General features: G+C 48.0%; 1 protein-coding gene across 1 annotated transcript in view; it reads right to left on the bottom strand.

The window, feature by feature from the left end:
* Positions 1-13,578, bottom strand: part of ptpro (protein tyrosine phosphatase receptor type O) — a gene marked incomplete at its 5' end in the record, with an annotated part of 54,398 nt that overhangs the window by 18,744 nt on the left and 22,076 nt on the right. The window contains 4 exon segments of the mRNA XM_046335369.1: positions 1,460-1,495; positions 3,609-3,692; positions 6,902-6,970; positions 8,841-8,961. Coding sequence (XP_046191325.1) covers positions 1,460-1,495; positions 3,609-3,692; positions 6,902-6,970; positions 8,841-8,961 — 310 coding nt within the window.

Raw genomic sequence — 13,578 nt, forward strand, 5'->3', positions numbered from 1 at the left:
AGCTGGACGGCTGAAACACAACACACAGAACAGTCATCTAGCTGGACAGGGCTGAAACACAACAGTCATCCAGTTGGACAGGGCTGAAACACAACAGTCATCCAGCTGGACAGGGCTGAAACACAACAGTCATCCAGCTGGACAGGGCTGAAACACAACAGTCATCCAGACGGACAGGGCTGAAACACAACAGTCATCCAGCTGGACAGGGCTGAAACACAACACACAGAACAGTCATCCAACTGGACAGGGCTGAAACACAACACACAGAACAGTCATCCATCTGGACAGGGCTGAAACACAACACACAGAACAGTCATCCAGCTGGACAGGGCTGAAACACAACACACAGAACAGTCATCCATCTGGACAGGGCTGAAACACAACACACAGAACAGTCATCCAGCTGGACAGGGCTGAAACACAACACACAGAACAGTCATCCATCTGGACAGGGCTGAAACACAACACACAGAACAGTCATACAGCTGGACAGGGCTGAAACACAACACACAGAACAGTCATACAGCTGGACAGGGCTGAAACACAACACACAGAACAGTCATCCATCTGGACAGGGCTGAAACACAACACACAGAACAGTCATCCATCTGGACAGGGCTGAAACACAACACACAGAACAGTCATCCATCTGGACAGGGCTGAAACACAACACACAGAACAGTCATCCAGCTGGACAGGGCTGAAACACAACACACAGAACAGTCATCCAGCTGGACAGGGCTGAAACACAACACAGAACAGTGCGCATTGGTCCGATATTTCCCACTTCTTCTCAGAAGAGGAGGAGAATTGTTACAACACCTCACACACAGATTAACACACACACACATTAACACACACACATACATAATTAACACATTTCACACACACCCAGATGAACATACATCATACACCCAGATTAACACACTTCACACACACATATTAACACACACGGATTAACACAGTTCACACACACCCAGATTAACACACTCACACACAGATTAACACAGTTCACACACACCCAGATTAACACAGTTCACACACAGATTAACACAGTTCACACACACCCAGATTAACACACTCACACACATATTAACACACACGGATTAACACAGTTCACACAAACTCAGATTAACACACCCAGACACATATTAACACACACAGATTACCACAGTTCACACACACACAGATTAACACACTCACACACAGATTACCACACACACACACACACACACACACACACACACACACACACACACACACACACACACACACACACACACACACACACACACACACACACACACACACACACACACACACACACACACACACACACACACACACACAGATTAACACACTCACACACAGATTAACACAGTTCACACACAGATGAACAGATTTCCTCCCAAGCACATACTGCAGCAGACACACATCCGTTCCCTAGTAGTGTTACCTTGTTAGCTTCCGTTTCTTTAAAGCAGTCTTGCTCCTATAAAACACAGAGGGAAGAAATCCCTGATTCCACCATTTTATAATCAGACATTTAGTTCCCACCAGAAGTGATCCAACATCCAATCAAATCACTGCTTGTTGTCATTCTAGACAATAGAGGATAACCTACAGAACAGCAACATGCTATAGTGATGTCTGTCCCAAATCCCCAACTCATTGATCATACAAACACACCTGACTCGTCCGAGCTTCCTTATTCAACCCCCACTGGACCCACATCACCACCCAACGGGCAGACAGCAAGCAGACAGCAAGCAGACAGAGTGCAGACAGCAAGCAGACAGCAAGCAGACAGAGTGCAGACAGCAAGCAGACAGAGTGCAGACAGCAAGCAGACAGCAAGCAGACAGAGTGCAGACAGCAAGCAGACAGCAAGCAGACAGAGTGCAGACAGCGATCAGACAGCAAGCAGACAGAGTGCAGACAGCGATCAGACAGCAAGCAGACAGCAAGCAGACAGCAAGCAGACAGCAAGCAGACAGAGTGCAGACAGCTAGCAGACAGCAAGCAGACAGCGATCAGACAGCAAGCAGACAGCAATCAGACAGCAAGCAGACAGAGTGCAGACAGCGATCAGACAGCAAGCAGACAGCAATCAGACAGCAAGCAGACAGAGTGCAGACAGCAAGCAGACAGCAATCAGACAGCAAGCAGACAGAGTGCAGACAGCAAGCAGACAGCAAGCAGACAGCAAGCAGACAGAGGGCAGACAGCGATCAGACAGCAAGCAGACTGCAAGCAGACAGCAATCAGACAGCAAGCAGACAGCAAGCAGACAGAGAACAGACAGCGATCAGACAGAGGGCAGAAAGCAAGCAGACAGCAAGCAGACAGAGGGCAGACAGCGATCAGACAGAGGGCAGACAGCAAGCAGACAGCAATCAGACAGCAAGCAGACAGAGGGCAGACAGCAAGCAGACAGAGTGCAGACAGCAAGCAGACAGAGGGCAGACAGAGTGCAGACAGAGGGCAGACAGCAAGCAGACAGAGTGCAGACAGCAAGCAGACAGAGGGCAGACAGCAAGCAGACAGAGGGCAGACAGCAAGCAGACAGAGTGCAGACAGCAAGCAGACAGAGGGCAGACAGAGTGCAGACAGAGGGCAGACAGAGTGCAGACAGAGGGCAGACAGAGTGCAGACAGAGGGCAGACAGCAAGCAGACTAGAAAGATCTCTGATCTGAACACACTCTGATCACCTCAGGATCCTGGGATTCTGACTCTTTTCTCCACCAGTTGATTGACAGTGGAAATGCAGATCATTTGTATGTGAAATGTCTGGCTACAGACTCCTTAAGTCACATCAATAAGAAAAGAGACCTTTCAGGTAGCTCGGTGTCTATGGTCAGAGAACAGCCTTTCTAACACAGGCCCCAGAACAGATACTTACCGAGGAGACAGAGAGGACAGCCTTTCTAACACAGACCCCAGAACAGTTACTTACCAAGGAGACAGAGAGGACAGCCTTTCTAACACAGGCCCCAGAACAGTTACTTACCAAGGAGGCAGAGAGGACAGCCTTTCTAACACAGGCCCCAGAACAGTTACTTACCAAGGAGACAGAGAGGACAGCCTTTCTAACACAGGCCCCAGAACAGTTACTTACCAAGGAGACAGAGAGGACAGCCTTTCTAACAACGGCCCCAGAACAGTTACTTACCAAGGAGACGGAGAGGACAGCCTTTCTAACACAGGCCCCAGAACAGTTACTTACCAAGGAGACAGAGAGGACAGCCTTTCTAACACAGGCCCCAGAACAGTTACTTACCAGGGAGACAGAGAGGACAGCCTTTCTAACACAGGCCCCAGAACAGTTACTTACCAAGGAGGCAGAGAGGACAGCCTTTCTAACACAGGCCCCAGAACAGTTACTTACCAAGGAGACAGAGAGGACAGCCTTTCTAACACAGGCCCCAGAACAGTTACTTACCAAGGAGACAGAGAGGACAGCCTTTCTAACACAGGCCCCAGAACAGTTACTTACCAAGGAGACAGAGAGGACAGCCTTTCTAACACAGGCCCCAGAACAGTTACTTACCAAGGAGGCAGAGAGGACAGCCTTTCTAACACAGGCCCCAGAACAGTTACTTACCAAGGATTAATATAAAAAGCCAACAGATAGTCAGTCCAAAGGCAGGATGGCAGGAGGGTGAGGAAGGCAAAGAGGCTCCTTCGCCTGAAGGGTTCAGACAGACAGGCAGACAGACAGACAGACAGACAGACAGACAGACAGACAGACAGACAGACAGACAGACAGACAGACAGACAGACAGACAGACAGACAGACAGACAGACAGGTGGGGACAGACAGACAGGCAGACAGACAGTCAGGCAGACAGACAGACAGACAGACAGACAGACAGACAGACAGTCAGGCAGGTGGGGACAGACAGACAGACAGGCAGACAGACAGTCAGGCAGACAGACAGGTGGGGACAGACAGACAGACAGACAGACAGACAGACAGACAGACAGACAGACAGACAGACAGACAGACAGGCAGACAGGCAGACAGGTGGGGACAGACAGACAGGTGGGGACGGACGGACAGGCAGACAGACAGACAGACAGACAGACAGACAGACAGACAGACAGACAGACAGACAGACAGACAGACAGACAGGTGGGGACAGAACAGACAGACAGACAGACAGACAGACAGACAGACAGACAGACAGACAGACAGACAGACAGACAGACAGACAGACAGACAGACAGACAGACAGACAGACAGACAGACAGACACCATTAGTATCATGGCAGAGAGGTAGAGCAGAGTAGTTGGATAGTTGGATTAGAGGTTATTCCTACTAACTCTAGCCAGTGTTAAACAGAGTTGTAGCCTCTCTCTCCCTGGTCTGAGAGTTAGATTAGAGGTTATTCCTACTAACTCTAGCCAGTATTAAACAGAGTTGTAGCCTCTCTCTCTCTCCCTGGTCTGATAGTTGGATTAGAGGTTATTCCTACTAACTCTAGCCAGTGTTAAACAGAGTTGTAGCCTCTCTCTCCCTGGTCTGATGGATTAGAGGTTATTCCTACTAACTCTAGCCAGTGTTAAACATAGTTGTAGCCTCTCTCTCTCTCTCTCCCTGGTCTGATAGTTGGATTAGAGGTTATTCCTACTAACTCTAGCCAGTATTAAACAGAGTTGTAGCCTCTCTCACCCTGGTCTGATAGTTGGATTAGAGGTTATTCCTACTAACTCTAGCCAGTATTAAACAGAGTTGTAGCCTCTCTCACCCTGGTCTGATAGTTGGATTAGAGGTTATTCCTACTAACTCTAGCCAGTATTAAACAGAGTTGTAGCGTCTCTCTCCCTGGTCTGATGGATTAGAGGTTATTCCTACTAACTCTAGCCAGTATTAAACAGAGTTGTAGCCTCTCTCACCCTGGTCTGATAGTTGGATTAGAGGTTATTCCTACTAACTCTAGCCAGTGTTAAACAGAGTTGTAGCCTCTCTCTCCCTGGTCTGATGGATTAGAGGTTATTCCTACTAACTCTAGCCAGTATTAAACAGAGTTGTAGCCTCTCTCTCTCTCTCCCTGGTCTGATAGTTGGATTAGAGGTTATTCCTACTAACTCTAGCCAGTGTTAAACAGAGTTGTAGCCTCTCTCTCCCTGGTCTGATGGATTAGAGGTTATTCCTACTAACTCTAGCCAGTGTTAAACATAGTTGTAGCCTCTCTCTCTCTCTCTCCCTGGTCTGATAGTTGGATTAGAGGTTATTCCTACTAACTCTAGCCAGTATTAAACAGAGTTGTAGCCTCTCTCTCCCTGGTCTGATAGTTGGATTAGAGGTTATTCCTACTAACTCTAGCCAGTGTTAAACAGAGTTGTAGCCTCTCTCACCCTGGTCTGATAGTTGGATTAGAGGTTATTCCTACTAACTCTAGCCAGTATTAAACAGAGTTGTAGCCTCTCTCTCCCTGGTCTGATGGATTAGAGGTTATTCCTACTAACTCTAGCCAGTATTAAACAGAGTTGTAGCCTCTCTCTCCCTGGTCTGATAGTTGGATTAGAGGTTATTCCTACTAACTCTAGCCAGTGTTAAACAGAGTTGTAGCCTCTCTCTCCCTGGTCTGATGGATTAGAGGTTATTCCTACTAACTCTAGCCAGTATTAAACAGAGTTGTAGCCTCTCTCACCCTGGTCTGATAGTTGGATTAGAGGTTATTCCTACTAACTCTAGCCAGTATTAAACAGAGTTGTAGCCTCTCTCTCCCTGGTCTGATGGATTAGAGGTTATTCCTACTAACTCTAGCCAGTATTAAACAGAGTTGTAGCCTCTCTCACCCTGGTCTGATAGTTGGATTAGAGGTTATTCCTACTAACTCTAGCCAGTGTTAAACAGAGTTGTAGCCTCTCTCACCCTGGTCTGATAGTTGGATTAGAGGTTATTCCTACTAACTCTAGCCAGTATTAAACAGAGTTGTAGCCTCTCTCACCCTGGTCTGATAGTTGGATTAGAGGTTATTCCTACTAACTCTAGCCAGTATTAAACAGAGTTGTAGCCCTCTCTCCCTGGTCTGATAGGATTAGAGGTTATTCCTACTAACTCTAGCCAGTGTTAAACAGAGTTGTAGCTGGTCTGATGGATTAGAGGTTATTCCTCTCTCCCTGGTCTGATAGTTGGATTAGAGGTTATTCCTACTAACTCTAGCCAGTGTTAAACAGAGTTGTAGCCTCTCTCTCCCTGGTCTGATGGATTAGAGGTTATTCCTACTAACTCTAGCCAGTGTTAAACAGAGTTGTAGCCTCTCTCACCCTGGTCTGATAGTTGGATTAGAGGTTATTCCTACTAACTCTAGCCAGTATTAAACAGAGTTGTAGCCTCTCTCACCCTGGTCTGATAGTAGGATTAGAGGTTATTCCTACTAACTCTAGCCAGTGTTAAACAGAGTTGTAGCCTCTCTCCCCCTGGTCTGATGGATTAGAGCAATGGATTTGAACATTCAGATAGTCTGGTTGACTGAGGACAGCAGTTGTTTTGGGTTTGTGGTTCAGTGTAGAGATGTGGTAATTCCTACCAGTTGTAGGGCAGTTTGCTGTCTCTCTCCCTGGTCTGATAGTTGGATTAGATGTTATTAACTCTAGCCTCTCTCTGTTTTGGGTTTGTGGTTCAGTGTAGAGATGTGGTAATTCCTACCAGTTGTAGGGCAGTTTGCTGTCTCTCTCCCTGGTCTGATAGTTGGATTAGATGTTATTAACTCTAGCCTCTCTCTGTTTTGGGTTTGTGGTTCAGTGTAGAGATGTGGTAATTCCTACCAGTTGTAGGGCCGTTTGCTGTCTCTCTCCCTGGTCTGATAGTTGGATTAGATGTTATTAACTCTAGCCTCTCTCTGTTTTGGGTTTGTGGTTCAGTGTAGAGATGTGGTAATTCATACCAGTTGTAGGGCAGTTTGCTGTCTCTCTCAAACGAAGCGAAGTTGACAAATGTTTCTGCTCCGCACTCCCTGGAAGAAAGACATCGTTTAGCTACAAGCACTAAGATAAGTCACATTTACTGTATTACCCACACGATGACTAAAACAATAGAAAGAGGAAGTCAAATGTTTTCATGACTAAAACAATAAAGAGGAATTGAAAATGCTTTAACCAAAAATGCTACTATTCTATCTATTAACAGGCTCTGTGGACAATGACCTGATCTACACTGGACAGATCTAACCTGGTGCTCTGTGGGTAATGACCTGATCTACACTGGACAGATCTAACCTGGGGCTCTGAGGGTAATGACCTGATCTACACTGGGCAGATCTAACCTGGGGCTCTGTGGGTAATGACCTGATCTACACTGGACAGATCTAACCTGGGGCTCTGTGGGTAATGACCTGATCTACACTGGACACTAGTGGGAGGAGCCAGTGGTCATGGTAGTCAGGAGGAGAGGAGTCAGTGGTCATGGTAGTCCGGGGGGAGAGGAGCCAGTGGTCATGGTAGTCAGGGGGGAGAGGAGTCATTGGTCATGGTAGTCAGGGGGAGAGGAGCCAGTGGTCATGGTAGTCAGGGGGAGGAGTCAGTGGTCATGGTAGTCAGGGGGAGAGGAGCCAGTGGTCATGGTAGTCAGGGGGAGGAGCCAGTGGTCTTGGTAGTCAGGGGGAGAGGGGCCAGTGGTCTTGGTAGTCATGGGGGAGAGGAGTCAGTGGTCATGGTAGTCCGGGGGGAGAGGAGCCAGTGGTCATGGTAGTCAGGGGGAGAGGAGCCAGTGGTCATGGTAGTCAGGGGGAGAGGAGTCAGTTGTCATGGTAGTCAGGGGGAGAGGAGTCAGTGGTCATGGTAGTCAGGGGGAGAGGAGCCAGTGGTCTTGGTAGTCAGGGGGAGAGGAGTCAGTGGTCATGGTAGTCAGGGGGAGAGGAGTCAGTGGTCATGGTAGTCAGGGGGGAGAGGAGTCAGTGGTCTTGGTAGTCAGGGGGAGAGGAGTCAGTGGTCATGGTAGTCAGGGGGAGAGGAGCCAGTGGTCATGGTAGTCAGGGGGAGAGGAGCCAGTGGTCATGGTAGTCAGGGGGAGAGGAGCCAGTGGTCATGGTAGTCAGGGGGAGAGGAGCCAGTGGTCATGGTAGTCAGGGGGAGAGGAGCCAGTGGTCTTGGTAGTCAGGGGGAGAGGAGCCAGTGGTCATGGTAGTCAGGGGGAGAGGAGTCAGTGGTCATGGTAGTCAGGGGGAGAGGAGCCAGTGGTCTTGGTAGTCAGGGGGAGGAGCCAGTGGTCATGGTAGTCAGGGGGAGAGGAGCCAGTGGTCATGGTAGTCAGGGGGAGAGGAGTCAGTGGTCTTGGTAGTCAGGGGGAGAGGAGTCAGTGGTCATGGTAGTCAGGGGGAGAGGAGTCAGTGGTCATGGTAGTCAGGGGGAGAGGAGTCAGTGGTCTTGGTAGTCAGGGGGAGAGGAGTCAGTGGTCATGGTAGTCAGGGGGAGAGGAGCCAGTGGTCATGGTAGTCAGGGGGAGAGGAGCCAGTGGTCATGGTAGTCAGGGGGAGAGGAGCCAGTGGTCATGGTAGTCAGGGGGAGAGGAGCCAGTGGTCATGGTAGTCAGGGGGGAGAGGAGCCAGTGGTCTTGGTAGTCAGGGGGAGAGGAGCCAGTGGTCATGGTAGTCAGGGGGGAGAGGAGTCAGTGGTCATGGTAGTCAGGGGGGAGAGGAGCCAGTGGTCTTGGTAGTCAGGGGGAGGAGCCAGTGGTCATGGTAGTCAGGGGGAGAGGAGCCAGTGGCTGTACTTGTTCAGCTCTATTTTTCTTACTCTTCTGACAGAAATATATTAAAAGCCAGAACTGTAGAACGGTTAGTGTCAGGCTGGTGTGTTCATTACGTGGAGAGCTCCCCCATATCTCACCTGGCCATCTGCAGGTGTTTCTTACGCAGCATCAGTAGGAAGAGGACCAGCAGGCTGAGAAGGAGGACACTGAGGACTGCTAGAGCAGAGATGGCAGCTACGCTGGGGTTCATCTCTCTGGCTGGGAGGACAATAACATACAGTCATTATCACAGTCATTATCACTGAGGACCTCTAGAGCAGAGATGGAGCTACACTGGGGTTCATCTCTCTGGCTGGGAGGACAATAACATACAGTCATTATCACTGAGGACCTCTAGAGCAGAGATGGAGCTATGCTGGGGTTCATCTCTCTGGCTGGGAGGACAATAACATACAGTCATTATCACTGAGGACCTCTAGAGCAGAGATGGGGCTACGCTGGGGTTCATCTTTCTGGCTGGGAGGACAATAACATACAGTCATTATCACTGAGGACCTCTAGAGCAGAGATGGAGCTAAACTGGGGTTCATCTCTCTGGCTGGGAGGACAATAACGTACAGTCATTATCACTGAGGACCTCTAGAGCAGAGATGGAGCTATGCTGGGGTTCATCTCTCTGGCTGGGAGGACAATAACATAGTCATTATCATGTCATTATCACTGAGGACCTCTAGAGCAGAGATGGAGCTATGCTGGGGTTCATCTCTCTGGCTGGGAGGACAATAACATACAGTCATTATCACTGAGGACCTCTAGAGCAGAGATGGAGCTATGCTGGGGTTCATCTCTCTGGCTGGGAGGACAATAACATACAGTCATTATCACTGAGGACCTCTAGAGCAGAGATGGAGCTACACTGGGGTTCATCTCTCTGGCTGGGAGGACAATAACATACAGTCATTATCATAGTCATTATCACTGAGGACCTCTAGAGCAGAGATGGAGCTATGCTGGGGTTCATCTCTCTGGCTGGGAGGACAATAACATACAGTCATTATCACAGTCATTATCACTGAGGACCTCTAGAGCAGAGATGGGGCTATGCTGGGGTTCATCTCTCTGGCTGGGAGGACAATAACATACAGTCATTATCACTGAGGACCTCTAGAGCAGAGATGGAGCTATGCTGGGGTTCATCTCTCTGGCTGGGAGGACAATAACATACAGTCATTATCACAGTCATTATCACTGAGGACCTCTAGAGCAGAGATGGGGCTACGCTGGGATTCATCTCTCTGGCTGGGAGGACAATAACATACAGTCATTATCACTGAGGACCTCTAGAGCAGAGATGGAGCTATGCTGGGGTTCATCTCTCTGGCTGGGAGGACAATAACATACAGTCATTATCACAGTCATTATCACTGAGGACCTCTAGAGCAGAGATGGGGCTACGCTGGGGTTCATCTCTCTGGCTGGGAGGACAATAACATACAGTCATTATCACTGAGGACCTCTAGAGCAGAGATGGAGCTATGCTGGGGTTCATCTCTCTGGCTGGGAGGACAATAACATACAGTCATTATCACTGAGGACCTCTAGAGCAGAGATGGAGCTACACTGGGGTTCATCTCTCTGGCTGGGAGGACAATAACATACAGTCATTATCACTGAGGACCTCTAGAGCAGAGATGGAGCTACGCTGGGATTCATCTCTCTGGCTGGGAGGACAATAACATACAGTCATTATCACTGAGGATCTCTAGAGCAGAGATGGAGCTACGCTGGGATTCATCTCTCTGGCTGGGAGGACAATAACATACAGTCATTATCACTGAGGACCTCTAGAGCAGAGATGGAGCTACACTGGGGTTCATCTCTCTGGCTGGGAGGACAATAACATACAGTCATTATCACTGAGGACCTCTAGAGCAGAGATGGAGCTATGCTGGGGTTCATCTCTCTGGCTGGGAGGACAATAACATACAGTCATTATCACAGTCATTATCACTGAGGACCTCTAGAGCAGAGATGGGGCTACGCTGGGGTTCATCTCTCTGGCTGGGAGGACAATAACATACAGTCATTATCACTGAGGACCTCTAGAGCAGAGATGGAGCTAAACTGGGGTTCATCTCTCTGGCTGGGAGGACAATAACATACAGTCATTATCACTGAGGACCTCTAGAGCAGAGATGGAGCTATGCTGGGGTTCATCTCTCTGGCTGGGAGGACAATAACATACAGTCATTATCACAGTCATTATCACTGAGGACCTCTAGAGCAGAGATGGAGCTATGCTGGGGTTCATCTCTCTGGCTGGGAGGACAATAACATACAGTCATTATCACAGTCATTATCACTGAGGACCTCTAGAGCAGAGATGGAGCTATGCTGGGGTTCATCTCTCTGGCTGGGAGGACAATAACATACAGTCATTATCACAGTCATTATCACTGAGGACCTCTAGAGCAGAGATGGAGCTATGCTGGGGTTCATCTCTCTGGCTGGGAGGACAATAACATACAGTCATTATCACTGAGGACCTCTAGAGCAGAGATGGAGCTAAACTGGGGTTCATCTCTCTGGCACAGTACACAGTACAGATTCAGGATTCAGCCTGCAGATTCAGCCTGCAGACAGAGCAATGAGGATCTGAAACTCAGCACTTGAGTCAGAGTGGTTGGGTGTGGTCCACTACAGCCAGCTGACATTGGCCTTCTAGAAAACAGAAACCAGATTTGACCACAGGAGAGAGAGAGTGGCAGTTAACCTCTTAAAAACAGACTTGTTCTGTAGTGTAAAACTGTAGAACTGTAGAGGTTTAACATACCTCTATTAGAGTGGTGTATGAAGGCTGACTGTACCTGTAGTAGAGATGTGTATGAAGACTGACTGTACCTGTAGTAGAGATGTGTATGAAGACTGACTGTACCTGTAGTAGAGATGTGTATGAAGGCTGACTGTACCTGTAGTAGAGATGTGTATGAAGGCTGACTGTACCTGTAGTAGAGATGTGTATGAAGGCTGACTGACTGTACCTGTAGTAGAGATGTGTATGAAGGCTGACTATACCTGTAGTAGAGATGTGTATGAAGGCTGACTGTACCTGTAGAAGAGATGTGTATGAAGGCTGACTGTACCTGTAGTAGAGATGTGTATGAAGGCTGACTGTACCTGTAGTAGAGATGTGTATGAAGGCTGACTGTACCTGTAGTAGAGATGTGTATGAAGGCTGACTGTACCTGTAGTAGAGATGTGTATGAAGGCTGACTGACTGTACCTGTAGTAGAGATGTGTATGAAGGCTGACTGACTGTACCTGTAGTAGAGATGTGTATGAAGGCTGACTGTACCTGTAGTAGAGATGTGTATGAAGGCTGACTGTACCTGTAGTAGAGATGTGTATGAAGGCTGACTGACTGTACCTGTAGTAGAGATGTGTATGAAGGCTGACTGACTGTACCTGTAGTAGAGATGTGTATGAAGCCTGACTGACTATACCTGTAGTAGAGATGTGTATGAAGGCTGACTATACCTGTAGTAGAGATGTGTATGAAGGCTGACTGACTGTACCTGTAGTAGAGATGTGTATGAAGGCTGACTGACTGTACCTGTAGTAGAGATGTGTATGAAGGCTGACTGTACCTGTAGTAGAGATGTGTATGAAGGCTGACTGTACCTGTAGTAGAGATGTGTATGAAGGCTGACTGACTGTACCTGTAGTAGAGATGTGTATGAAGGCTGACTATACCTGTAGTAGAGATGTGTATGAAGGCTGACTGTACCTGTAGAAGAGATGTGTATGAAGGCTGACTGTACCTGTAGTAGAGATGTGTATGAAGGCTGACTGTACCTGTAGTAGAGATGTGTATGAAGGCTGACTGTACCTGTAGTAGAGATGTGTATGAAGGCTGACTGTACCTGTAGTAGAGATGTGTATGAAGGCTGACTGACTGTACCTGTAGTAGAGATGTGTATGAAGGCTGACTGACTGTACCTGTAGTAGAGATGTGTATGAAGGCTGACTGTACCTGTAGTAGAGATGTGTATGAAGGCTGACTGTACCTGTAGTAGAGATGTGTATGAAGGCTGACTGACTGTACCTGTAGTAGAGATGTGTATGAAGGCTGACTGACTGTACCTGTAGTAGAGATGTGTATGAAGCCTGACTGACTATACCTGTAGTAGAGATGTGTATGAAGGCTGACTATACCTGTAGTAGAGATGTGTATGAAGGCTGACTGACTGTACCTGTAGTAGAGATGTGTATGAAGGCTGACTGACTGTACCTGTAGTAGAGATGTGTATGAAGGCTGACTGTACCTGTAGTAGAGATGTGTATGAAGGCTGACTGTACCTGTAGTAGAGATGTGTATGAAGGCTGACTGACTGTACCTGTAGTAGAGATGTGTATGAAGGCTGACTATACCTGTAGTAGAGATGTGTATGAAGGCTGACTGTACCTGTAGAAGAGATGTGTATGAAGGCTGACTGTACCTGTAGTAGAGATGTGTATGAAGCTGCTGACTGTACCTGTAGTAGAGATGTGTATGAAGGCTGACTGTACCTGTAGTAGAGATGTGTATGAAGGCTGACTGTACCTGTAGTAGAGATGTGTATGAAGGCTGACTGTACCTGTAGTAGAGATGTGTATGAAGGCTGACTGACTGTACCTGTAGTAGAGATGTGTATGAAGGCTGACTGACTGTAGTAGAGATGTGTATGAAGGCTGACTGTACCTGTAGTAGAGATGTGTATGAAGGCTGACTGACTGTACCTGTAGTAGAGATGTGTATGAAGCTGACTGACTGTACCTGTAGTAGAGATGTGTATGAAGCCTGACTGACTATACCTGTAGTAGAGATGTGTATGA

Source organism: Oncorhynchus gorbuscha, unplaced genomic scaffold, assembly GCF_021184085.1.
Source record: "Oncorhynchus gorbuscha isolate QuinsamMale2020 ecotype Even-year unplaced genomic scaffold, OgorEven_v1.0 Un_scaffold_724, whole genome shotgun sequence".
Lineage (NCBI taxonomy): Eukaryota > Metazoa > Chordata > Actinopteri > Salmoniformes > Salmonidae > Oncorhynchus > Oncorhynchus gorbuscha.